Source organism: Haematobia irritans, chromosome 2 (genome assembly GCF_050003625.1).
Source record: "Haematobia irritans isolate KBUSLIRL chromosome 2, ASM5000362v1, whole genome shotgun sequence".
Lineage (NCBI taxonomy): Eukaryota > Metazoa > Arthropoda > Insecta > Diptera > Muscidae > Haematobia > Haematobia irritans.
Window position 1 is genome coordinate 95,381,385 of NC_134398.1, and position 26,345 is coordinate 95,407,729.

General features: G+C 35.4%; 2 protein-coding genes across 2 annotated transcripts in view; both read right to left on the minus strand.

Moving 5' to 3' along the window:
* The window catches only part of dpr19 (defective proboscis extension response 19), a 305,876-nt gene that overhangs the window by 130,428 nt on the left and 149,103 nt on the right, over positions 1 to 26,345 (minus strand). The gene's annotated exons all lie outside the window — the stretch shown is intronic.
* Positions 10,359 to 11,409, minus strand: LOC142223361 (uncharacterized). Its single transcript, XM_075293240.1, has 4 exons — positions 11,390 to 11,409; positions 11,293 to 11,320; positions 11,057 to 11,237; positions 10,359 to 10,993 (listed from the first exon to the last, which is right to left on the minus strand). Exons 2-4 carry the CDS (start codon positions 11,307 to 11,309, stop codon positions 10,526 to 10,528), a joined length of 666 nt encoding a protein of 221 aa, XP_075149355.1. The 5' UTR covers positions 11,310 to 11,320; positions 11,390 to 11,409; the 3' UTR covers positions 10,359 to 10,525.

Consider the following 26,345-nt stretch of genomic DNA (forward strand, 5'->3'; position numbering starts at 1 on the left):
CTAATTACCATCAAGTCACATAGATGGTAAATCACAGTAAGAGAATATCCATACTTAACAATAACCTATGAAAACATTTTAGTTGTATCGTTTTCTACCAAAGACAACCAATATTAAACCACTCACAATACCATTTTCAGACCATACATTGTATTATTAATCACATCCCACAACAAAACGTAACATCTCTGTTTATCCCAATCACACATGTCCAAGAAAGTAGAATTGCCATTTTCGAATTTCGAACATTTGAAAGTTGTGCTGGATTGTGCTAGGTTTGTGCCGATTTGTGCTGCAATTTGTTTTTTTAAATTTTATCAAATAGCCGAGATATTTGGAAAAAACTTTTTTCAACAAAATTTTTGCCAGAATCGCCATTTTCGAAATTCGACATTTTGACAGTTGTGCTGAGTTGTGCTAGCCGATTACATTATTGTGCCGTTTAAATAAAAATTCCAGAATCGCCATTTTCGAATTTCAAAAATTTTAATATTGTACTAAGATCACCTTTATGAGATCACCTTTCTATCTCAAGCCGTTTCCGAGAAACAGTCAAATTAAATTTTTAAAAAAGTTCAAAAATATGTGAAAAAAAACGCCAAAATTTAAATTTTCGAATTTCAAAAAACTGAATGTTGTGCCAATTTGTGCTAGGTTAGTACTCATTTGTGCCGTTTGAATCAACTTTCCATCTCAAACCGTTTTGGAGATATTCGCAAAAACTTTTTTTAAAAAATGCCAATTTATGATTGAAAATAGTCAAAATTTAAAATTTTGAATTTCAAAAAAACTGAATGTTGTGCCAATGGAAAGGAAATGGCAAACATATTGTTTAAAATGGTCCAATAATTTTATTATCATTTATCGTCTTCTATTTTGGTATGATCACAGGTTTCCATGACTTAATTCGTTGGTGATAACAGGCAATTTCAGACGTGGTCATATACAGGCAAAATGTAGGTCGAGGTCATATACAGGTAAATTTGGGAAATCCGTGCTCCGTACCACTGCAATACAGGTAAGAATCCACCGATTCATTCATAAATTCTGAATAGACTTCCTTATCTACACGGATGAAAAAGACTGTTTTTCATATGTTTGGCTATAAACATTATATGTTTGGAACACAAATTTTTAAACACAATATTTTTGAGTGCAAGCATATAATGTTCATAAACTAGCATAACATGTTTGGGACATATATGTTAATATGTTAGAACATATTATGTTTGGGACATAAAATGTTTGTAAATATAATATGCTTGGATGCAAACATATATTAATTTAGAAATAGCCTATAAACATATATGTGTTTAGTAGCTTGGAGCGCTATTTAACAGGGAGCGATATTGAATTAAGTTGGTGGTTGTTGCTTGTTATTACAAAATTAACATTTTATTTTTCCTTGGGCAATTGATCAGCTACTTCTTTGATCCTTACAAACTGTGTGGTCCCCTGTTCGAATCCCCGTCCGGCAAAAGGTAAAATTAAAATAAAAAAAAATCATACAATTGAATAATTTCTTCTACAATGTTTGTATTACAGAAAAAGGTGCTAAGAACTAAAAAATCTCGTGGAAGTGAGAAAGATGTGGGGGAATATACAATTGGGCAGAAACAAAATTTTGAGCATTCAGGTCGAAAACCTATGTTGTTAGCACCTATATTACCTGTTTATTTTCATAATTCATTATGATTGTAAATATATAAATAAATAAATAAAATTTTTAGCACAATATTGTTTGGGAGAATTTTTTTAAGCATATAATATTTTTGGGTGCAAAATGCTTCCAAACATATTATATGTTCACATAATAACATATTGTTTTTTGGAAGACAACATTATTGAATTTGGATGCAAAAATACAAAATGTTTGGAACTTAGACTACCCAAACATATATTGTTTAGACCAATATGCTTTCAAACATATTATATATTGGAAGAGATCAAACATATAAATGTTTGGGCAATACCCAAAAATGTATATGCTTGAAGCAAAATATGTTTGGGAGTATATGTTACAGAAGCGATTTTTTGTGAGCGTGTATGAATGAATAAGAAGTAACAAATCGAATTATAGGATTTCCCAATAATGTGAGAGTTGAAAACACATGTGATCTACCACTTACAGAGTGTACCTGCACTCATTTATGATTTGTAAGAATTTATCCTATTCAATGAAGCGTGGTTTACACTTTCCCAATCAATTAAAACCGTAACCTCAAACTGTAAACACCTACATAGTCATATCAAAAGTGCTTATATTCGAAGTTTCTGTGCCAATTTTTGTTTCAATTTTTATAAAAGTGAAATCTAAAATGAGTTCGGGAAAGAGTTCGATCAATAGTGAATCCGTTGATAACAATAAAACTAACGTCGTTCCAGAAATTAGTAAAGAGAAGAAATCGTCTGCAAATCAAGTTCATAATAAAATCGAAAATTTAAGAGAACTTATTCGTGAACCCAAATTTTCCAACTTGATTGATTCAAAAGGAAATGTAGCCCCTCCGTCCGCAAACGTGTATAAAAATTTAAGTGATTCGTTACAAAATTGTAATAAAATGAAACCGAAGTATATTTATACTCTTTTCAAAGCGAACCGTTATAGTTTGTATACGTATATACGTATATATTTGTATGCGAATATCCCAAAACGGTTTGAGATAGAAGGTTGATTCAAACGGCACAAATGAGTACTAACCTAGCACAAATTGGCACAACATTCAGTTTTTTGAAATTCAAAATTTTAAATTTTGATTATTTTCAATCATAAATTGGCATTTTTTAAAAAAAAGTTTTTGCGAATATCTCCAAAACGGTTTGATATAGAAAGTTGATTCAAACGGCACAAATGAGTACTAACCTAGCACAAATTGGCACAAAATTCAGTTTTTTGAAATTCGACAATTTGAAATGTTGACTATTTTGGCATAAATTGGCATTTTTTAAAAAAAGTTTTTGCGAATATCTCCAAAACGGTTTGATATAGAAAGTTGATTCAAACGGCACAAATGAGTACTAACCTAGCACAAATTGGCACAACATTCAGTTTTTTGAAATTCAAAATTTTAAATTTTGACTATTTTCAATCATAAATTGGCATTTTTTAAAAAAAGTTTTTGCGAATATCTCCAAAACGGTTTGAGATTGAAAGTTGATTCAAACGGCACAAATGAGTACTAACCTAGCACAAATTGGCACAACATTCAGTTTTTTGAAATTCGGAAATTTTACATTTTGACTATTTTCAATCATAAATTGGCATTTTTTAAAAAAAGTTTTTGCGAATATCTCCAAAACGGTTTGAGATAGAAAGTTGATTCAAACCGCACAAATGAGTACTAACCTAGCACAAATTGGCACAACATTCAGTTTTTTGAAATTCAAAATTTTAAATTTTGACTATTTTCAATCATAAATTGGCATTTTTTAAAAAAAGTTTTTGCGAATATCTCCAAAACGGTTTGAGATAGAAAGTTGATTCAAACGGCACAAATGAGTACTAACCTAGCACAAATTGGCACAACATTCAGTTTTTTGAAATTCGAAAATTTAAATTTTGGCGTTTTTCAAACACATATTTTTGAACTTTTTTAAAATTTTAATTTGGCTGTTTCTCGGAAACGGCTTGAGATAGAAAGGTGATCTCATAAAGGTGATCTTAATACAATATTAAAATTTTCGAAATTCGAAAATGGTGATTCTGGAATTTTTATTTAAACGGCACAATAATGTAATCGGCTAGCACAACTCAGCACAACTGTCAAAATGTCGAATTTCGAAAATGGCGATTCTGGCAAATATTTTGTTGAATATATATATATATATATATATATATATATATATATATATATATATATATATATATATATATATATATATATATATATATATATATATATATATATATATATATATATATATTTAAATGTTGAGTTTAAACAGTTAGTGTAGATAACAACCAAAAGCTTATTGATCACAGAGGTGTATATCTTCGGTGTGGTGAATAATTGTAGACAACAACCAAAAAGCTTTTCTTTTTGGTGGTGATAATAAAATCAGCTGGTTAATGTTTTTGTTTCTCACTGCTTATGATTCTTCTTCTCTTTGTTGTTATAACAAGGAACACAACAAAAACGAACACAATATAAAGGGTGATTTGTTAAGAGCTTGATAACTTTTTTTAAAAAAAAAACGCATAAAATTTGCAAAATCTCATCGGTTCTTTATTTGAAACGTTAGATTGGTCCATGACATTTACTTTTTGAAGATAATTTCATTTAAATGTTGACCGCGGCTGCGTCTTAGGTGGTCCATTCGGAAAGTCCAATTTTGGGCAACTTTTTCGAGCATTTCGGCCGGAATAGCCCGAATTTCTTCGGAAATGTTGTCTTCCAAAGCTGGAATAGTTGCTGGCTTATTTCTGTAGACTTTAGACTTGACGTAGCCCCACAAAAAATAGTCTAAAGGCGTCAAATCGCATGATCTTGGTGGCCAACTTACCGGTCCATTTCTTGAGATGAATTGTTCTCCGAAGTTTTCCCTCAAAATGGCCATAGAATCGCGAGCTGTGTGGCATGTAGCGCCATCTTGTTGAAACCACATGTCAACCAAGTTCAGTTCTTCCATTTTTGGCAACAAAAAGTTTGTTAGCATCGAACGATAGCGATCGCCATTCACCGTAACGTTGCGTCCAACAGCATCTTTGAAAAAATACGGTCCAATGATTCCACCAGCGTACAAACCACACCAAACAGTGCATTTTTCGGGATGCATGGGCAGTTCTTGAACGGCTTCTGGTTGCTCTTCACTCCAAATGCGGCAATTTTGCTTATTTACGTAGCCATTCAACCAGAAATGAGCCTCATCGCTGAACAAAATTTGTCGATAAAAAAGCGGATTTTCTGCCACTGATTTTGGTAATAAAATTCAATGATTTGCAAGCGTTGCTCGTTAGTAAGTCTATTCATGATGAAATGTCAAAGCATACTGAGCATCTTTCTCTTTGACACCATGTCTGAAATCCCACGTGATCTGTCAAATACTAATGCATGAAAATCCTAACCTCAAAAGAATCACCCTTTACTTAGCTTTGCTGTATAAACTTTTTATAAATAAATAATGCAGCTAAATCCGAACGAAGTGTCAATCACAATACACCATTCGATGAAGCAACACTTCTGATGTTTATTTTAGCACAGTTAGCAATTTAAAACACAGTACTTTCAGTAGATTTTCAATAAAAGTGGTAGAGCGATTAAATATACGTCCGCACAGTGACGTACATTGGCTTCCGCGTTTGCGAAAAAAGGCAAAAGATCATCTGAGGAATTGCTTGAAATGTATATCATTCTCGTCTAAGGGCGGGAAGTAGGAGGGATTTTTACATAACATCCCGAAAGTACTGTACCTTTCGAGACTATACATATAGATCACTATGGCCCTGTAGATAAAAGTCGGTCGTTGAAATATATTTTTCTTGTTGTGGACGCAGGGACGAAGTTTGTGAGACTTTACGCGACGAAAACGACTAACACATATACGAATAGCGACTGGGTCTCCACAGGCAAACGGGCAGGTGGAGAGGGTGAAAAGAAGCCTCTTCCCGATGATAGCGAAGCTAGTCGACACAGGACTATTGGAGGACATCCGAGTAGAATGTTATTTGGTGTGAGACAACCCGCGGTAGATGACCCCATAGATGATTTGGTTACAAATGATAGAGAAAATGAGTATGAGAAAGAGGTATATGATTCCAGTAGTGGGACAGTGTCAAATGATAGATACAAACGTGTGGAGAACAGATCAAAGGAAAATGAAAGAGAGAATACTGAGCGACATGTAGTTATTAGAGAAAGAGGGGCGGATAAACAAAAGACTGTTCAGGGAAACAATGAACGATATGTTAATGAGAAAAGAAGGAAGGGCACACAATATTCGGTGAACGATGATGTGATGGTCAAAAACTTTGACTCAAATACGGGGGTAGGTAGAAAATTATTGCCAAAGTATAGAGGTCCATACAGAGTATCAAAAGTTTTGGAGAATGATAGGTATTTATTGGAAGATGTAGAAGGGTTTCAACAATCTAGAAATCCATATAAAGACGTGTGGGCCGTGCACAATATGCGCCCTTGGTTGAACAGTTGTAGCTTATAATAGAGATCAGGGGCTCTCAATTGTCAGGATGGCCGAATTGAAGCCGATAGCTTAGGTTGATATATTTTAAGAGCATATACTTCAGCGTTGCCACTACGAATTTTTATTTTGGACCAAAATTTTTCCATAATCGGACCAAAATTCCCTCCAGCGGACCAAATTTCCAATTTCGAAGAAAACTGCTTTAAAAAATATTTTATTGTTGTACATAGTGATTTTATTAAAAAAAATAAAGTAAATCAGAAAGGATTGATATGAAAAAATTGACTTTTTGAAAAGGTCTAATTTTAAAGTCAATTTTAGTTGACATCAACGCGAATTTGTCATTCGATTAGCTGTGATTGAAATGGTATCTAATTACACAATGAAAAAAAAATTTTCACAGCTCCAAAGATGTTGTCTTTACGTTAATGATTTTGATATTGATTCCCAGCCAAAGAAGCAGAAAATTGAAGTGAGGACACATTGACGTCACAAATATCTTTTACTAAACTGTTTTTTTTTTCAGAAATATTAAAGCCATTTTGAAAAATGAAATTTTCTTTCATGGTAGGATACCCAATTTTATGTCCAATAAGGACAAACCGACTTCATTGCAAAAATTTATAGACTTTAGTACAAGGTTAGGTTAGGTGGCAGCCCGATGTATCAGGCTCACTTAGGCTATTCAGTCCATTGTGATACAACATTGGTGAACTTCTCTCTTACTTCCTTTTTATAGCCTAGTACGAACGGCGTTCCACATTGCAGTGTAACCACTTAGAGAAGCTTTGAAACTCTCAGAAAAGCCACCAGCATTACTGACAAGCAAAAAAACTTTATTTTAGAGAAATATGTCTTCTATGCTAGTCAAACTTCGCATTCGTATTTTAAGCACATGATATCTTTGGCCTCACGACAATATTTTTTTCAGTGCACATATACTATTGAATATGTGATAGAAATTTTAAATATGTACTAGAAATAAATTATAAATTTTATCAAATTTATTTCATAAATTTAAAAATTAAAAATCTTTTCATTTTGGACCAAATTCCGTTTGGTCCGACCATCGGACCAAATTTAAAAATTACAAATTTTTTGGACCAATTTTGGTCCGATCGGACCAAAACGGCAACGCTGATATACTTATATTTCTATTCTTTACTGTACGTATATATATTTACTCTAACTAAACACATAGAACTAGATTTAAGCATATATAGTCTCCCGTTTACCGTATATAAAGATCATAGAGTCTCTCATTTTCACTCAAGGGTTTAGTACTAGTACTATCAACATTCGTCTCTTTCTAAGCTAAACTATAAGGGAACATTGTAACATACATCATGGTAGAGCTTATTGCTACAAGTCAGTAATAAAGTTGTAACCGAACAGTGAAGACGTGCGTTTTACTTTATTGGAAACCTATTAAAATGTATAATTGTAATTTTAACTATATAGATTTTATTATTTAGCTTCTGAATAAAGTAGTGAACGAATGAATGAATTTATGTAAGTAATATGGAAAACAATACATCTACATTAAATTATAAAATAAATCTCTTGTTTAGAAATGTATGGAAAGGAAAATGATGGAGTAGAGCAATTGTAAGATATAAGGTGTTGTATTTGAGTAGGTGTGGTGGAGCTGATTGAGACGACACATGGACAGTATTAACTAAACGGACGGACGGACGTCGAAGATAGGGTTTTTCCTCAAGTAATTTTTGAGCATAGAGGAAAAACAATGGCTACAGGCTTGATAGACGGTAAAAGGAGTGGGAGGTCGCAGTCGGACGTTTTGGCTACTAATTGTGAATGCACTTATTAAGTTTTTTATTTCTTTTATTAATTCATTGTAAATACATTTCAAATTAAATGAACGCCTCAGCGCCATCAGGCTTTATTTTCCACTATAAGATCCCTAAAGTATAAACATTACAAAATAATCATCTACAAATTTATCTCTAAATGTATATCAGAAGCAAATAAATATTATAAATTAAAGTAGTAAATCTTCAAAATTTGATAAGACAAACTCTTTTATTTAATAGCATTTTAAACACCAAGAAAAAAGTGCCTTCGGAACTAAAGGAAAAAATGTTCATCAATTTAGTTTAGCCAATTTATTTCCATTAAGTTAAATTTTTGTTTAAAATAATACAATTTACTTGCTTCAGTAGAAAAATCCTAAACTGAAAGCAGTTAGGAATAGTTCATTAACTAGAATAAGGCATGGAATTCTACTAATACTGTTTTCTTCGCTGGGTATACGAATTTACTACTGATAACAAAGCATTCGTAAAAATAAACAAAATATGAACTAAAATCAAGTTTCCTCAAATTTAGTAAAATTTCTTATAAAATGATAATTCTGGCTTTCTTTATTATAGAAAGCTTATCATACATACGAATAACTCTTGGCATAGAAGAAGAGTATTCAATCCTTTCAAAACTTAAGGAAACGGGCCTGTTCTGGTTTTCACATATTGTCGCGTAATTGAAGTGATTTGAAAACGCGCGTATTAGATTTGCGTGTTCGCACATTCGCGAGTTTTACAATTAAATTCAAATTAAAAAAATGGCAACACAAAACTGTTTGCAACAGATGATAGGCAACAGCTGATTTTACATTTCACAAAATTATTTTTCTGAATTCATTGTTTAAAATACATGTATGTCCTTCATTCACGCATTTGCTTGTGAAGAAATAAAACGAAGACGCAAAATTCATGCAATTCGTAAAAATCGCAACTTAAGAAGTTCAAATAATATGATGGGATTACTAGAACCGCAGTAAGTAAATCAGGCTTCCTTTCGATTTCAATAGATACAATTATATTTATTTTATTTGTAGGTTTATTGAGTCGTTTAGAATTGACAAAGATACTTTTCGAATGGTAGCAGACACGATTGCACCACACTTAAACTCTAGTATACATCCCAACATACAACTAGGAGCCGTGCTTCGATTCTTAGCAACCGGATCATACCAATTGGCCATCGCAAAAGACCACCAGATTAGCATTGGCAGAAGCACATTTTCTAAAATCCTACACAATGTTATAGGTCTTTTGGAGTACCACTATTGCAGTGATTACATAAAATTGCAAATGACAGATGAAGAAGTAACAAGATCCAAGGAATACTTCTACTCTCAATATCGACTTCCTAGTGTAATTGCATGTGTTGATGGAACGCATGTAAAAATTGTTAAGCCCCAAAAGGACGAGTCTACTTTTTTGAATCGAAAGGGCTATTTTAGTTTAAATGCGATGGTGGTTAGTACTTTATGGAATTTATCTGACAGGGTAAAAAATCTAATATATTTTTATAGGTTTGCAACTATAATTTAGAAATACTGGCGATTGATGCCACTCATCCTGGAGCATGCCATGATGCATTTATTTGGAAATACAGCGACGCTAGAAATTATTTATCAAGAATTCAAAATTGTTTTGTTTTGGCAGATTCTGCCTATACTTTGGAACAATTTGTCTTGACGCCCTACAGAGGAGCACAGTATGGTACAATGCAACATATATTTAATAAAAAACATGCAGAAGCGCGTAATATTGTCGAGCGCACTATAGGTGTTTTGAAGAGCAGATTTAGATGCTTGCAGTCTACTCTTCATTATGACCCAAAATTCGTATGCAGTTTAATAAACGTGTGTTGTGCTTTTCACAATATTTGTCGAAGGCTTAAAACGATTCCGCAAGACCTCTTTGATAACGAAACAGTGCCTATTATTTTGCCTTATTTTGAAAACGAAGAAGAAAGTTCCACAGAAGAAGAAGGTTTAATAGCTTCTACTATAAGAAATCGCATTGCTCAAAGCTTGGTTTAAATGTAAGAATGCAGTATTATGTATAGGTGGGTATCAAGTTCGAGTTTAGCCGCTGAAATCGAAAATAAATTTGTAAAAGCAGAATAAAATTATAACTTTTTTGAGTTATTTAAGAAAAATAACCGTGACAAAATAGCAATTTTAGCGGCTAAACTCGAACTTGATACTCACCTTATAACGAAAATATAATTCCATTTATTAATAAAATAAAGATTCAATTTTGTCGAACATATTGTCATTTATTTAAATATACTTAGAGATCACTTTTTTATACTAAAAGAAAGTAAAAGAAAGTACAATTGTTTTAAGATTTTTTTCCATAAGGAATTCATAACAAGGCTCCATACAAACAAAAACAAATAAAAAAAACATAACCTAAGCTAATTGCAGCTTTCATGGAAACTCTTTTCAAACTCAAATTCAGGTTCACAAATCATTTAAAAAAAAATAGTTTGATTAAAAATCTTAAGGATTTTTTTTTATCTATTCAACACATAACTTTCACGAGATCAATTTCATTAATTATTTATGCGATTAATTTCCAAATTTGTTTTGCAGTATATTTTTTATGTCCCTAAAAATGTCATTTTGCTCACGTAAAACCAAATGAACTTCGCCGAGAGTATCGACAACTCTTTCCATCATTTCATTTTGAGCAGTACATAGATCTTCCAACTCTACAGAAGGCTGAGATCGACGGCTGCGCTTTGGCTTGTATTCTGGACTTCTGATGGAAGCATTTTCGTCACTTTCAAAATGCAATTGTTTTTTTACCGCCTTCTGAGAGTCGGGAGACGTCTCGCAAACATTATCTTCAAACACACCATAGGATTTGGTGCCTTCTACACCATCAATCATTTTATATAAACCGCACAATTGGGCTATTCGGTCTTCCACAGGTGACACGGCAAGTTGTGAGTACGGTCCACCACCAGTAGCAGAAGTTTCGCGTTTGTTATGCGCCAACTTCTTTCGAATGTTTACTTTCCAATCAGACCACACCTATTCAAATGAAGTCTTAATCGTATATGTTTTATACAATTATTATTGTTAAATAAAACTTACTTTCTTCCAACTATTTACATCTTTTACTGGTGGCCCAGCACTATTTAAAGACGCTGTTAGTCTTGCCCATTTCTCATCAGCGTGTAGGCGATCTCCTTTCACAAAGCCTTTAGCGATGTTCGGATTTTCATCCATAAACTGGAGAAATATGTCCTCCTGCTGTAAGTTTTTGTGTTTTCGTCTAAAATAAAAAAATTGAATTAAAAATGAAAAATTAGTCTTATAAAAATACTTACGTCGAACCTGCTGCCATTTTTGTTGTTTCTGAAATTCTCAGAGTTGTCAATTATTTACAAATTAGTTTACAGGGTTACCAATCTTTTGCATACTTACGCCAATTACCCGAGTAGTGTCACTCTAAAATTACGGACTGTTTGAAAATGATTAGTTTTACGAAAAATAAGTTTCGGATGTGGGTTTTATTGTTATAAATATAATCTTAACTGTATTTTCCACTATACCACTTATTATATTAAACATATTTTGTTGTTTTTACATAGAAAAAAAGCACTACAATTCTGAATTCGCAACCTCAAGTACAACCGATTTGAATTCGGCAAAATTTTGCGAATTCGAATGACCAGAACACGCCAAAAAAGCCAATTCGCAAAAATTTTGCGTATGTGAAAACCAGAACAGGCCCGAAACACACTTGTTAGAATATAGGAAATGTTCCTATATTTCTTTTATCTACCTGTAATCGATACCTGTCATCCATGTAATCGATATGTTTGCGCGTGGGTTGTTTTTCTAGTTTGAATCGCGTTGTTATGGTATACGGAGGGATTGTTAAAAAATAATATAGTAAAATAATATAACAAATAAAATATATGAAAAATTTGTTATTTTAAATTAGTGAGAAAAAATTATATTCGTGATGGTGTATAAAGAAAGAAAACAGAATAACAACCCCTTCATTCGTCTTCATTTTGGAATCTTCAATTAACAGGTAACATTCAGTGACGCTAACCTTTTGTGAAAAATTTGGTTTATGATTTTTTATATTTGTAGGTATTGAAATTGTAAAAGGAGGACAAACTCGTTACGCAGCAACTTATTAAAAGTGAAAGGTACAAGAAGAAGGAAAAATGCGTTTTACAGTTGATGATATTACATGGATATTGGAAATAGTGGAATAATAAACTAATATTTCAAGGCCAGTCGATGCTGTTGATTCTTAATAAATATATTTAATATACTAATAAAACGTGTATTTTATTGAAGAAAAATTTGCCTATATAAATAAATAAAATTGTATTTAAAAACGAAGGTAAGCAGTTCTAAGTTTGAAGTATAAAGGTTTACCACAAATATGAAAGATTTGTCCCAATGAATGAAAAAAGTTCAATAAAATCATTCCATATATGAATTCAATTCAGTTAAATTTTTTCATTCTGTAGTGTAGTGGTACATAAATATAGGAAAATGTTAACTAATATATGGAATGCATTCTACCTAATTTCAATGAAAATCACATCGTTCAAAAAAATAAAAATGTCTTTTGCGCTATTCGAAGTTCAACTTTCTTCACAATTAGTTCATTTTAACTTAAAGAAGGGGCCACTTTTTTCTGGGTGAAGGTTGCGAGACTAGTGCAAGATTTTACATGTAGCGGTAAATTATTATATTCTTGGGTACCTGAAAAATCAATACGTTGCTTCGTCCTTTCCGTACGACATAACGCTACTCTCAGTTGCTGGTTGTTTCGAGTATTGAATGAAGTTTGATTTATTGTGAAGGAGATTGTATGATGTCCAATATTGTTCAAACACTTATAAACATACAAGATGTTTAATTGATTCCTTTTCCTCCGCATCATGACAGCTCATACAATAGTCATTATACTTCTCGGCAATAGTTTTTGCAAAATCGCCTATCAGGCAGCGACCCGTTATAGCAGATATCAGGAGTGATATCTGACGTCTCGAGAACTCTAGCATATCTAGTGTGGGGTTTAAGTTTAAATGGGGCCATATTTGATTGGTGTCGTTACAACCCCTGCAATTCTCCCATCGAACATTTGTCATCATAACAGCCTTCTTACACAGAATGAGCTTACAAGTAGCCAGGGCATATCAACAGATTCTAGTTCACCTGGAATATGTAAGGTAGTCCCTAGCCTCGCCAACTCATCCGCTTCGCAGTTCCCCGGTATGTTCCTATGGCCAGGCGCCATAGGTGAATATTGTGCTGCTCAGCCATCTCAATGAGAGATTTGCGGCAGTCGATGGCCGTTTTCGAGTTAAGGAACACAGAGTCCAGGTTGCAGGTTGACTGTCTTAGTATATATTAAAGCCAACATTTTTTGCAAATTAATGCCAACATTTATTGCTAATATTTTAGCTTGAAAAACACTACAGTGATTAGGTAATCTTTTCCCTATTCGAAGTTCCAGATCTTTAGAATATACTCCGCCCCACTTGTCCATCTAATTTGGAGCCATCAGTGTAGAAAATATATATCGTTTATTCCTCGGGGCCTGTGTGCCCCACGCCTCACTGTTGGGAATTAGAGTTTCAAACTTTTTGCCGAAAAGTGGTGTCGCCAAAGTATAATCCACACGTTAGGCATATGTGGCATTATTTTGGGGACCGAACTGTGACCGTACATTTTTTCCGACCACAGCGATAGCTCGCGCAACCACACAGCCGTTGTTGCAGCTGAATGTTTTGCCAAAATGTATAAAGGCAATAGATGCAGCTGAATGCGCCTGAGGTACACAAGCACGCCATACGCTGAACTTTGTCTAAATTTGTCGGCTGGTGAAGTGCCGGCCATCAGACTACAACACCATATAGCATTATAGGTCTAACCACTGCTGTGTATAGCCAATGCACAGTTTTTGGTTTTAGGCCCCACTTTTTTCCTATTGCCTTTTTGCACGAGTACAAAGCTACCGTGGCTTTTCTCGTCCTTTCTTGAATATTAAGCTTAAAGTTCAGCTTCCTGTCCAAAATAACGCCAAGGTATTTTGCACACTCACCAAAGGGAATTTCAATACCCCCTAAGGATATGGGCTTAACCGTGGGAGTTTTGCGATCTTTGTAGTACTAGTTCTGTCTTGGCAGGATTTACCCCATGACCATTATCTTTCGCCCATTTCTCAGTCATCCGGAAGGCTCTCTGTATAATATCTCTGATTGTGGATGGGAATTTTCCCCCGACTGCTAGCGCCACATCATCTGCGTATGCCACCACTATTATCCTTTCTTTTTCTAGGGAAACCAGAAGGTTGTTTATAGCAACATTCCAAAGGAGAGGTGATAGAACTCCTCCTTGGGAAGTGCCTCTGTTCACATACCTTTGTATGTTTGCTTGTCCTAGTGTGGCTCAAATAAATACGTCTCTTTGTTAGAAGTTCGTCTAACAGCCTAAGTATACCTGGATTAGAGGTGTGCACGTGAGTAATATTGTGCTCACGCTCACGCACACTCACGATGGAGAAATCTTATTCACGCACACTCACGCACGATATTTTTTGGTAGGACTCACGGTCACGCACGCTCACGAAAAGAACATTTATACTCACGCACACTCACGCACGAAAATCTTTTAAATGTTATGACTCACGAAATATATCGTGACTCACGAAAAATGTCGTGCCTCACGAAAAACTTCGTGACTCACGAATAATTTTATGAGTGATTTACCTATAGAACCTGACTGAAAACATGAGTATGGTTAAAATCGAGTGCGTTATAAAACTCTTACCACCTAGGATGTTACTAAAATTATAAATGAATTCAACTCGTAAGCATTTTATGTTCGTAAGCGGGATTATTTTCGTGAGCGTGTTTTTCCGAAATTCGTTACTCACGCACACTCACGAAGATATTATTTTCGTGACTCACGCTCACGCACGACAATTGGTTGATTAATCACGCTCACGCACACTCACGCCGTTGCCGTCAGCGTGACTCACGCGTGAGTCACGACAATTTCGTGTCACGTGCACACCTCTAACCTGGATCAACATTCAGAGTTGTCAGTCCATTTAAAATCGAGCTCGGATGGATGTTGTTGAACGCCCCTTTGATGTCTAGAAAGCCACGATTGTGTATTCTTTGGCAGATAGTGAGCTTTCAATAAAGCTAACTAGTTCATGTAATGCGGTCTCAGTAGACCTGCCCTTCGAGTATGCATGCTGTCGTTTCGAGAGCAAACTTGAATCGACGCTAGTTCTAAGATAAATATCTATCATCCTTTCCAGAGATTTAAGTAGGAATGAAGATAAGCTGATTGGTCGGAAATCCTTCGTACTCGAGTGAGATGCTTTTCCCGCTTTAGGTGTGAAAACGACTTTTGTTTCCCACCACTTTCCTGGGATATATGCTAAGTTGATACATTCTATATATATCGCCGACAACCAGGGAATGATTTTGTCAGTTACTGCTTGTAACTCCACCGGAGTAATTCCATCAGGTCCGGGGGATTTGAATGGTCTAAAGCTATTTAAGGCCCATTTTATTCTAGATTTCGGTACAATTTCCTCGATAGGAAACGACCGCCGAGCCCCTGTGGCACCGCCAGAACATGGTTCGACCATCTGATTTCCAGGAAAATGTGTGTCCAATAGTACCTCCAGCGTATCCTCACTGGACGTTGTCCAATTGCCCTCCGATGTTTTAATGAAACCTGGAGCAGAGTTAGTGGATCAAAATTTGACATTTGAGTAACATTGGTTAATAAACATTGGTTAATGGCCAAATTTGGGAAAATCGAGCGATGCATATATATGGAAGCTATATGTAAATCTGAACCAATTTGCATAATATTCTGGGGGTTTGATTAATACCACAAAAGGTTACCTTGTGCAAAATTTGAGTAAGATCAAATTTGGCAAAATCGGGCGATACATATATATGGGAGCTATATCTAAATCTGAACCGTTTGGATGCAATTTTGCAGACTTGAAGAGCGATGAAAAAGATTATTTTTTGCCAAATTTGGTGACGATCCGTTTGTAAAAAGCGCAACGTAACCCCATTTGTCGAAATCGGACGATACGTATATATGGGAGCTATATCTATATTTCTTCCAAATTCAATAGCGTTCGTCCTTGTGTCCAAAAACTCCCTGTACCAAATTTCATCAAAATCGGTTAATAATTGCGACCGGAATCCTGTGAACAACAAATACATGGACAAACGGACGGACGGACACCAAGCGCTAGATCGACTCAGGAGGAGATTCTGAGTCGATCGGTATATATTTTATGGGGTCTAAAATCAATATGTTATTTCTGGTAGGCACATTTTTTGGCAGATCAAACTTATTATACCCTGACCACTATGTGGTTTACGGTATAAATAGCGAAAAATATATAAAAATTACAAAGGGATCTTCATAAAAAAGTAACGAAAAAAGTAAAATAATGAAAAATGTGGAAACAGTGAAAAATTAAACTGTAAGATGTATAAAAACAAAGTTTAGTTCCTCTTTATTAATAAGTACACAGAAGAAAGTGTCTCGTAAATTTAAGAAGATTTTTACAATAATTTATTACAAGAATTTTCCAGAATTTTAGTTCATTTTTCGTATCTTCAACGAAAATTAACTACTCGAAAGGAAACTTTACAAATTATAAGTAATAATCGTTTAGTTCATGGCCTACAAAATACGATGGAAATTTCCTTAAAAAAATTCTTAACTGGTAGTTAAAAATGCATTTGTCATGCTATAAAACTAATAAGTGCAATTTACTATAAGATTTTTTTGTATGAGAAAATATTTTTTTACGAAAAATGAACTTGAAAGTGGATAGCAATTTCTTACTGATAATTCCTATAGTTAATAATTGTTGGTAGAAAATTACCCAATGAAATATTTTTAGTTCACATGTAATTAAATTTATAGACATTTTCGTCAAAAATGGTATATAACATTTCGTGAAGTTTTTGCAAATTATCGGCATAGTGGAATGTGATTAATGTAAAGATGATGTTACTTGAGTTTTGTTTGAGTGAGATTAATGCATTAATGAGAAATGGTAGCGAGGGCTGGGCATTTTGACGATTTTTGACTCAAAAATAGCGGTTTCCGATTTTTGTCTCGAAAATGACGATATTTACTCGGTTCAAAAATTTGGAAAAATCGAACTCTTAAATGATTTCGATTAAATTTTGCTTACTTTAAGGGTACTTTACCTTGTATTAAATTTGAAGACGACCTAGTTAGCTCAATACGACACCATTTGTTGAAATCGGGCGATGCCTATATATGTGGGCTATATCTAAATGTGATCCGATTTTTTTCCAAATTCAATAGCGTCCGTCCTTGTGTCCAAAAAGCACTGAACCAAGTTTCTCAGAAGGTGATTCTGAGTCGATCAGTATGTCTTATGGAGTCTAAAGTCAATAAAAGTTATTATTCCCTAAACACTATGTGGGTTAGGATATAAAATCTGGATGCATTTATTTTAATATTGTTACGTTTTTATATTTAGGCGTTTTTAATTACCCGACAATTAAAACACAGTTCTTTTAAATAACGACAATCTACAATTTATTTACTATGACTTCACACTTTACAATTCGTTCACACTGAAGTTATTCGTTTGACGCTTTAATTAAGACTGACCCGTTAGCAGCATGCGAGCGCTTTTATATATGACGGTGTGGCAATACGAGAACATTCTGGTAGCACTACAATATTCTGGCAACGCCAGAACATTCTTAGACAATGCTAGAAGGATCTACGACCATTAAGTAATTCGTCTGGTGGCTGCCAAACACATACACACTCACATAGATATATGCTCGCATTACTACAACAACAATGACAATAGACAATGAGATGAAATGAGAAAGCAAAATAACAAAGCAAAGGGGTTGTTATTCTATGAGAGAGTAAAAACTAACATTTCGGTAAGCAAACAAAAGAACATAAAAGAAATTCAGGAAAATACTAGAAAATGAATAGATGATTCCAACAAGTGATAGCGAAATTTTATCGTTACAATTTTAAATTTTAAATTAACGGAAACTAATTTAAATAAACTTATATCTATAATTATCAAATTCGTAACACTGCCTCCCGCTTAAGCCTGTTCGTCCCGAACAGGCACAGAACCTGTTCCGTAAGGAGCCAATCGTTCCAGATGTACAACTTTCATCTTTGATCTAGGGCTGTCGTCCTTCTGAATCCGGTATACAACATCATTGATCTTCTTGATGACTTTGTATGGGCCTTCCCACTGTGTTTGCAGTTTAGGACACAATCCTTTCTTTCGTTGCGGGTTAAATAGCAGAACCAATTCTTCTTCTTGGAAGCCTTCAGTATTTACAGCACGATCGTATCTCGCCTTCATTCTGTTGCTGACCATTTTTATTTTGTTGCGCACTGATTCGTGAACTTCACCGAAAGTGTTTGGGATGTCGTTTCTGTTTTCTTCCATGGCGAGCTCATTAGGTTTAGCACCGAATATCAGATCACCAGGCAACTTCAACTCAGTTCCGAATAGAACATTGGCCGGTGTTCGAGAGGTGGAATCATGAATGGCAGATCTATACGACAGCAAAAACTTTGGTATATGCTCGTCCCAGTCCCCCTGGCCGTTGTCCACTACTTTTCGAAGATGTTCCTCCAGAGTGCGATTAAACCTTTCTACCATGCCATCGGATTGTGGATGTAATGGTGTAGTCCTCGTTTTCTTGATACCAAGGGATTCACACATCTCTTTGAATATGGCCGATTCAAAATTTCTTCCCTGGTCTGAGTGAATCTCGGACGGCACACCGTAGCGACATATCCAGTTTTTGTTGACAACATCCACAATCGTTTTTGCTTCTTGGTTTGGAATTGCATACACCTCCGGCCATTTGCTGAAGTAATCCATGACCACAAGGACATAACGGTTTCCAGAATCACTTACTGGGAAAGGGCCTGCCACGTCCATTGCTATTCTTTCAAACGGGGCTCCTGGTCTATATTCTTGCATAGGACCTCGACATTTCCTTGTTGGACCTTTCGCCTTCATGCACTTCTCGCAATTGGCTACCCATTCAGCAATTGATTTCTGGCATCCAACCCAGTAGAATCGTTGCTTCACTTTCTCGGCGGTTTTGGTTATTCCCAGATGACCTCCACTGGGACCATTATGGAACTCCGCTAAAACATCTCTTATTTTGGAATCTGGAACGATGATTAAATTTCGGCTGCTCTTGCCATCTTCGCTTTCCCATTTACGTTGCAGGGATCCATTGACTAGAACTAAACTATCCCATTGAGCCCAGTATGATTTCATAAGTGGACTTTCGGCTGCGATGTCTTTCTTACTGGGCTTCTGGTTCTCTTCCTTTGCCGAAATAATTTTGATCAAAATGGGATCTTTACGCTGTTCTGTTGGCCAGTCCACTCCAGATTCGACGTGTAACAGCCGAATATCAACAATCTCCTCCTTGTGTTCAGCTTTCGAGCAGTGCTTGCATTCTATACTGCAAGGTCGACGTGACAGGGCGTCAGCGTTACCGTGTTTTCCACCTTTTCTATGCTCGATACTGAAATCATAGCTTTGGAGCCTCTCGATCCAACGTGCCAGTTGAGCTTCCGGATTCTTGAATTGGAGCAACCATCGTAGAGCTGAGTGATCAGTCCTGAGCAAGAAGTGTTGTCCATACAAATATTTATGATAATGTTTTACACTCTCTATGACGGCTAGCAGCTCTCGTCGCGTTACACAGTAGTTCTTTTCGGGCTTGGACAACGTTCGGCTGAAATATCCGATGACCTTCTCCTTGCCGTCTATCTGTTGGGATAGCACACCTCCAATACCATGCGCGCTAGCATCTGTATCCAAAACAAATTTTTCGCCCGGAATAGGATACGCTAGAACAGGAGCTGAACATAAAAGTTCTTTTAAATGTTGGAATGAATCTTCCTGTTCGTCGCTCCACTGGAACTTCTGACCTTTTTGCGTCAATTTATGGAGACTAGCGGCGATGCTGGCGAAGTTTGGGACGAATCGTCGGTAATATGTACATAACCCAAGGAAACTTCTTAATTCGTGGAGATTTCGGGGTCGTGGCCAATCTCTGACAGCTTGGATTTTGTCTTCATCGGTGGATATGCCCTCTGCAGTCACATGATGACCCAGGTATTTAACTTCCCGCTGGAAAAGGGAGCATTTCTTTGCGTTAAGGCGTAGACCAGCGGCTGACAATTGCTGGATAACGTCTTTCAAGTTTTTAAGGTGCTCGTCAAATGTTTTGCCCATCACTATGATGTCGTCCAAGTATATCAAGCACGACTTCCAGTGCAACCCCTTCAGTACCCGCTCCATCAATCTTTCGAAGGTAGCCGGAGCGTTGCAGAGCCCGAACGGCATTACATTGAATTGCCAGAGACCGCCATTAACGCCAAAAGCCGTCTTTTCCTTGTCTTTCTCGGCGATCTCTACTTGCCAATATCCACTCTGCAAATCAAGCGTAGAAAACCATGTTGTTCCGGCTAGTGTGTCCAACGTGTCATCAATGCGTGGAAGCGGATAACTGTCCTTTTTGGTGACATCATTCAGTTTTCTGTAGTCCACGCAGAATCGGGTACTTCCATCTTTCTTTTTGACCAGCACAACTGGGGAACACCAAGGACTTGATGATGGCTCGATCACTCCACTCTCCGCCATATCCTTTATGAGCTTTTGAACTTCGTCTCTTTTTGCCAGGGGAACACTTCGTGGTGCCTGTTTTATGGGCCTTTCTTCTGCGGTTTTAATTTCATGCTTCACTACAGATGTTCTTCCTTGATTTCCCTTTTCAGAAGCAAAAGCACAGGCGTTTTTCCACAACAATTGCTTGGCTTTATTTCTCTCTGACGGCGATAGATGACGTGTCCAAGCCTCGACATACGCTTCTAGATGTTTTCTCACTGCTCCATGTGTCTTTGATGAGTTGCCTTCCAAATTGACTATTGCCTCGGCTGGTGTACATTTGCCAATGTCAGAAAATTTTACAATTTGCTCATGATTGTCAGACAAGTTCAAGACACGAACTGGTATTAGTCTCTCTTCGTTCGTTGTTACCAGGGCATTTGCTATCAAGATGTTGTTGCTTTTGTTTTCTGCTGGTTCAACAACCCACAATTGGCCGACTTCACAATCTCCATTCATAGGAACCCATATAATTGCTTCGGCATTCGGTGGTATAGACTCTGACTGGCTCGTTGTCAAACGTCTGACGGGTGTATTCTCACTATAGCCCACGTTTACCGTTATTTCGGCATCGCACCATGTCATTACACGACGCTTCATATCCAGATTGATACCAAAAGCAATCATGAAATCCGCTCCAATTATAACTTCGTCTATTATATCGGCCACAATGAAATCATAAGTAACGGATTTGTTAGCAATAGTTAATTTTACGGCGACCTTTCCATATACGGTTGCGGGTTCCCCTGTAGCCGTGCGTAGCTTGACTCCAATCAGTGGTGTAACTTTTCCTTTTACTAAATCAGATCTAATAATAGACTTTGATGCACCAGTATCCAACGTCAAAGTACGCTTGTCGCCATTAATAACACCCGCAATAGTTAAATTGTTATTTTTCTGTTGAACTATTGCTATGGAGATGGTGGGGCCATCGTCGGTGGGAGCCAGCTCTTGCCCCGCTGAACTAGCTCGATTTAGTTTAAAGGTGACTCACTTGACTGTGGGGTCACCTTCTTATGGTTATTGTTTAATGGAGATGGTGATGTGGATCTTGACCGTTTGCGTCGTGCTTTGCATTCTCGAGCTAGATGTCCCGTCTTATCACAGTTATAGCATTTGATTCGGGATTTAGTTGCATCCTGTTTCAATTCTTGCATTACCTGCTTCATTGCCTCTTTCATCGAGTCAATGATAGATTTCGATTCTTCACACTCGGTCTCTACTCTGCGTACTTTGTGAATTTGAGGCCGTGCCAGCAATCTCGCAGTTTCTTGCGCAAGTGCAAATGTTACTGTTTCTGCGAATGTAGCCTTTTGTGACGCATATGTTGCACATTTTATGTCTGGGTCTCGAATGCCATTCACAAAGGTCTCAATTTTGATGCGGTCCACAAGTGGGTGACTCTCTCCTGGGTATGTCAGTAGCACCAACCGCTCAACTTCTGTTGCAAAGTCTTGTAGAGTCTCGTTTGATTTCTGGACTCTACCTCTTAATTCCATTCTAAAGATGTCTTGCTTGTGCTCTCCACCATACTTGCGTTGAAGTGCCGCTATTACTTCATTATAGTTATTTCTAGAAGCAGCGGGAATGCTTTGTATCACATCAGCAGCATTGCCCTTTTATGCCAATAGAAGTTCAATTGCTTTATCATCGTCATTCCACAAATTTCTACAAGCAACCATTTCGAATTGGAATTTGAAGACATCAAATGACGTTGAGCCATCGAAAACAGGAGTTTTGATTTTTGAGCCCTCGATGACGCGCACTGGACCACCTTTAATTTCCAGCTCTGACATTTTTTTCTCGATGTGCAGAAACTTCTCATCATGAACCATAATTTTCTCATCCACAGAAAGAACTTTCTTATCCAATTCCACAATTTGATTTTCTATATGGTCCACACGTTTTTCCATGCCTTCAGAAATTTGTTGTAGTTTTTCATTGAGAATTCTAGAATTTTTGTCGAATTTTTCTTCCAATTTTCTTGAACTTGCTTCCATTTGTAGGGCATTTTCTTTCAGCAATTTTCTAGAAGTTTCTTCCATTTTTCTAGAATTTTCTTCCATTTTTCTAGAATTTTCTTCCATTTTTCTAGAATTCTCATCCATGATTTTCCTAGAGTTTTCCTCCATCATTTTGCTCAAAACACTGAGCATTGATGTGTAGTCCACAACACTCGAAGCCACAGACGGAGTTTCTATACTGCTGGTATTGACGAGTATTGATTCATCAATGTCTTCCTTATAATCAAACTCATGCGTCGCAATGTCAATATTACGCCGTTCAAACTCTTCCAGTAGACGCTTTTGAAGCTGGGCCTTATTGCCTGTTGTCGGCAGCTCCAGTTTGCTCAACTCCTTTTTTAGGACTTCCACTCGAAGCTCATTAAACTTCATTGTAGATTTTTTTTTCGTTATTTCACTTCCGACACCAATTGTTACGTTTTTATATTTAGGCGTTTTTAATTACCCGACAATTAAAACACAGTTCTTTTAAATAACGACAATCTACAATTTATTTACTATGACTTCACACTTTACAATTCGTTCACACTGAAGTTATTCGTTTGACGCTTTAATTAAGACTGACCCGTTAGCAGCATGCGAGCGCTTTTATATATGACGGTGTGGCAATACGAGAACATTCTGGTAGCACTACAATATTCTGGCAACGCCAGAACATTCTTAGACAATGCTAGAAGGATCTACGACCATTAAGTAATTCGTCTGGTGGCTGCCAAACACATACACACTCACATAGATATATGCTCGCATTACTACAACAACAATGACAATAGACAATGAGATGAAATGAGAAAGCAAAATAACAAAGCAAAGGGGTTGTTATTCTATGAGAGAGTAAAAACTAACATTTCGGTAAGCAAACAAAAGAACATAAAAGAAATTCAGGAAAATACTAGAAAATGAATAGATGATTCCAACAAGTGATAGCGAAATTTTATCGTTACAATTTTAAATTTTAAATTAACGGAAACTAATTTAAATAAACTTATATCTATAATTATCAAATTCGTAACAATATTATTTAAATTCCCGATTTTTTGACGATTTTTATAATGCAAGTGCCGATTATGACGATTTTTTCGGAAAAAAGTGACGATTTTTCTTAAAATTTTATTGGCAGCCCTGGCTGGGTATGTTGTGTATACATAAGCGTGGAGTTGTTTTTATTTCTGTTCATTTAGTGGTTTGTGTGTTTGTTATTCGCGGATGGTTTATTTGGCTGGATGAGGTGTTGTTTTCAATAAAGGCACATGTGTTTTTGTTGTTGTAGGAATGTTTTGGCTTTGCTTGGTTTTGTTTGGCATTATTCAGTTGTATAGTTGGCGTTGGCGTGGGCTGTTGCATCTTTTAAGCAGGTATAAAGGGAATATAAAGGCATGAAATATTTTGGATTTTTGAGACATATATTGGTGTTTGTTTATTAAACCTTTTAAATGAAAGTTATTAAGATTTTATCGGTAGTTTCGAAAAAAGTTATTAAGAATATTTAGGAAAATATGTTGAAAATGTATTGAAATTTTTATTATTCAAGGTAAAAAAATAATATTCAATTCCCGATGAATTTGGAAAATTTTTGTTATATCTCAGCGTGTAGTTTAGTCATAAATTGGTAAGTATTTTTTGGCTTTCTTTTAAAAAGTATATTTTTTATGTATATTATTATTTGTTAATTAATTTTTTTGAAACCAGTTTAATGTTTTTCTTTGTTGTAAAAGCAATATTTAATTTCAGAGCAACTCCAGATGGATTCGAACACATTTACAAAATTGAGAATTGGTAAGTTTTCATTACAGTTTATTTACAGGTTATTAATACTTTATTTTAGTATTCCTTTTATCAAATTTGTTGGAAACCAATGTAACATTTTTGATGTAAAAAACAAATATTTAATTTCCGAATAACCCCTTAAAATTTGGAAAAATTTTTAGTACTCCTTTGCTTGTAATTTAATAGTGAATTGGTAAGAATTCTTTAACTTTCGTTTAACCCTGGACAGTCATCCTTATTTTTTGTACATTAACGTCATCTTTCGTCATTTTGACTACGGCTCATTTGAAGACGATATAATTTTCATCGTGAGCGAAAAAGTGAACCAACCTTGAATTTATTTTCTAATTCAATTTGGTTTTAATTAGTATAAAACAAAAATTCATAAAACGGTCGAAGTATAACTTAAATTTACCATACGTTTTCTAAAGAAAAGTTGTATTCCTTACACCATTTGATCAAATGCCACCAAGCTAAAATAAAGAATTAAAAAAAATATATTTCGCTACGTGGTGTTAATTTTTAACAATTTTCTTTATTGCTTCCATTTTTTTCCAGCAAGATATGTAAAAAAATTACCTACGATGAATAAAAAAAGGATAATGTACAAACAGCGAGTTCAAATGAACTACTCTCTCTCTGTTCCACGTGGTCATAATTTTTATTCACAAAAAACATTGTATTAAGAACTTTCATCTTAAGTTTTTATAATAAAGTACTTTTGCTTAAAGAAAGTTTAATTTTAATGTATGAAAATATTCATAATAGTAAAACGGTTTGTTGTTCCTTTAATTATTTAATTTCTCTGTACGAGGGAGAGAATAGTTAGTTCAAAATAGTGGTTTACAACTGTAATTGGATCTTCATTTGAGGTAAAACGCTTGACGCTTGGAATTTTTTTAGATTTGGGAACAAGTAAAAGTCACTGGGAGCTAAATCAGGAGAATAAGGTGGGTGGTCAAGCAACTCGTACTATAATTCGTTGATTTTAGCCATTGTTAAAACACTCTTGTGCGCTGGTGCGTTGTCTTAATGAAAAATTATTTTTTTGTGTTGCAAGCCAGGACGTTTCCTCGAATTTGTACATTTAATTGATCCAAAAGGTTGCAATACTACTTTGACTTTATTGTTTTACCCTTTTGCAGATAGTCAGTCAATAAAATACCTTTGAAGTCCCAAAAAAACCGTTGCCATAACCTTACCAGCCGATTGAATTATTTTTGCCTTCTTTGGGTCACTTCCTCCAGCCCATTGTTTGGATTGTTCTTATGTCTCTGGAGTATAGTCGTAGATCCATGTCAACTCATCAACAGTTTTTGGACGTCCACTACGTGGTTCATCTTCAATGCTTGTACGACCACCTTTAAATTCACCAACCCAATTTTTTACTGTTGCATATGAAGGAGCACTTTCACCTAACACATTTACCATATCTTTATGAATTTCTTGTCCCGATAACTTTTTTATGTAAATATATAATGACAGCACGAATTTCTAATTTTTCCATTGTAAAAAAATTGCGGATGCATCTTTTTTGAACACCTGTTTTTATATGAAGGAGTTGCCAGATCGAAACAAAATTTAACATGTGTTCATAACAGAGATGGAAGTTTCCAAAACGCTTAAATTTTTTCTGTTTGTACCGCGCTTTTTGTGTTAGGCTAAGAAGTTTCCGAACTGCCCTCGTACTGTGGAATGATTGATTTAAAAATAGTTTAGTCGTCGACATTTTAAAGAGACTGTTAACCAATTTTTATTTTTATTTATTATCTGGTTTCCCAAAAATATAATTGATTATTAAAGAAAAGTAAACGTGAAACGATGAATATTTTGAAATTAAGTACATAATTAT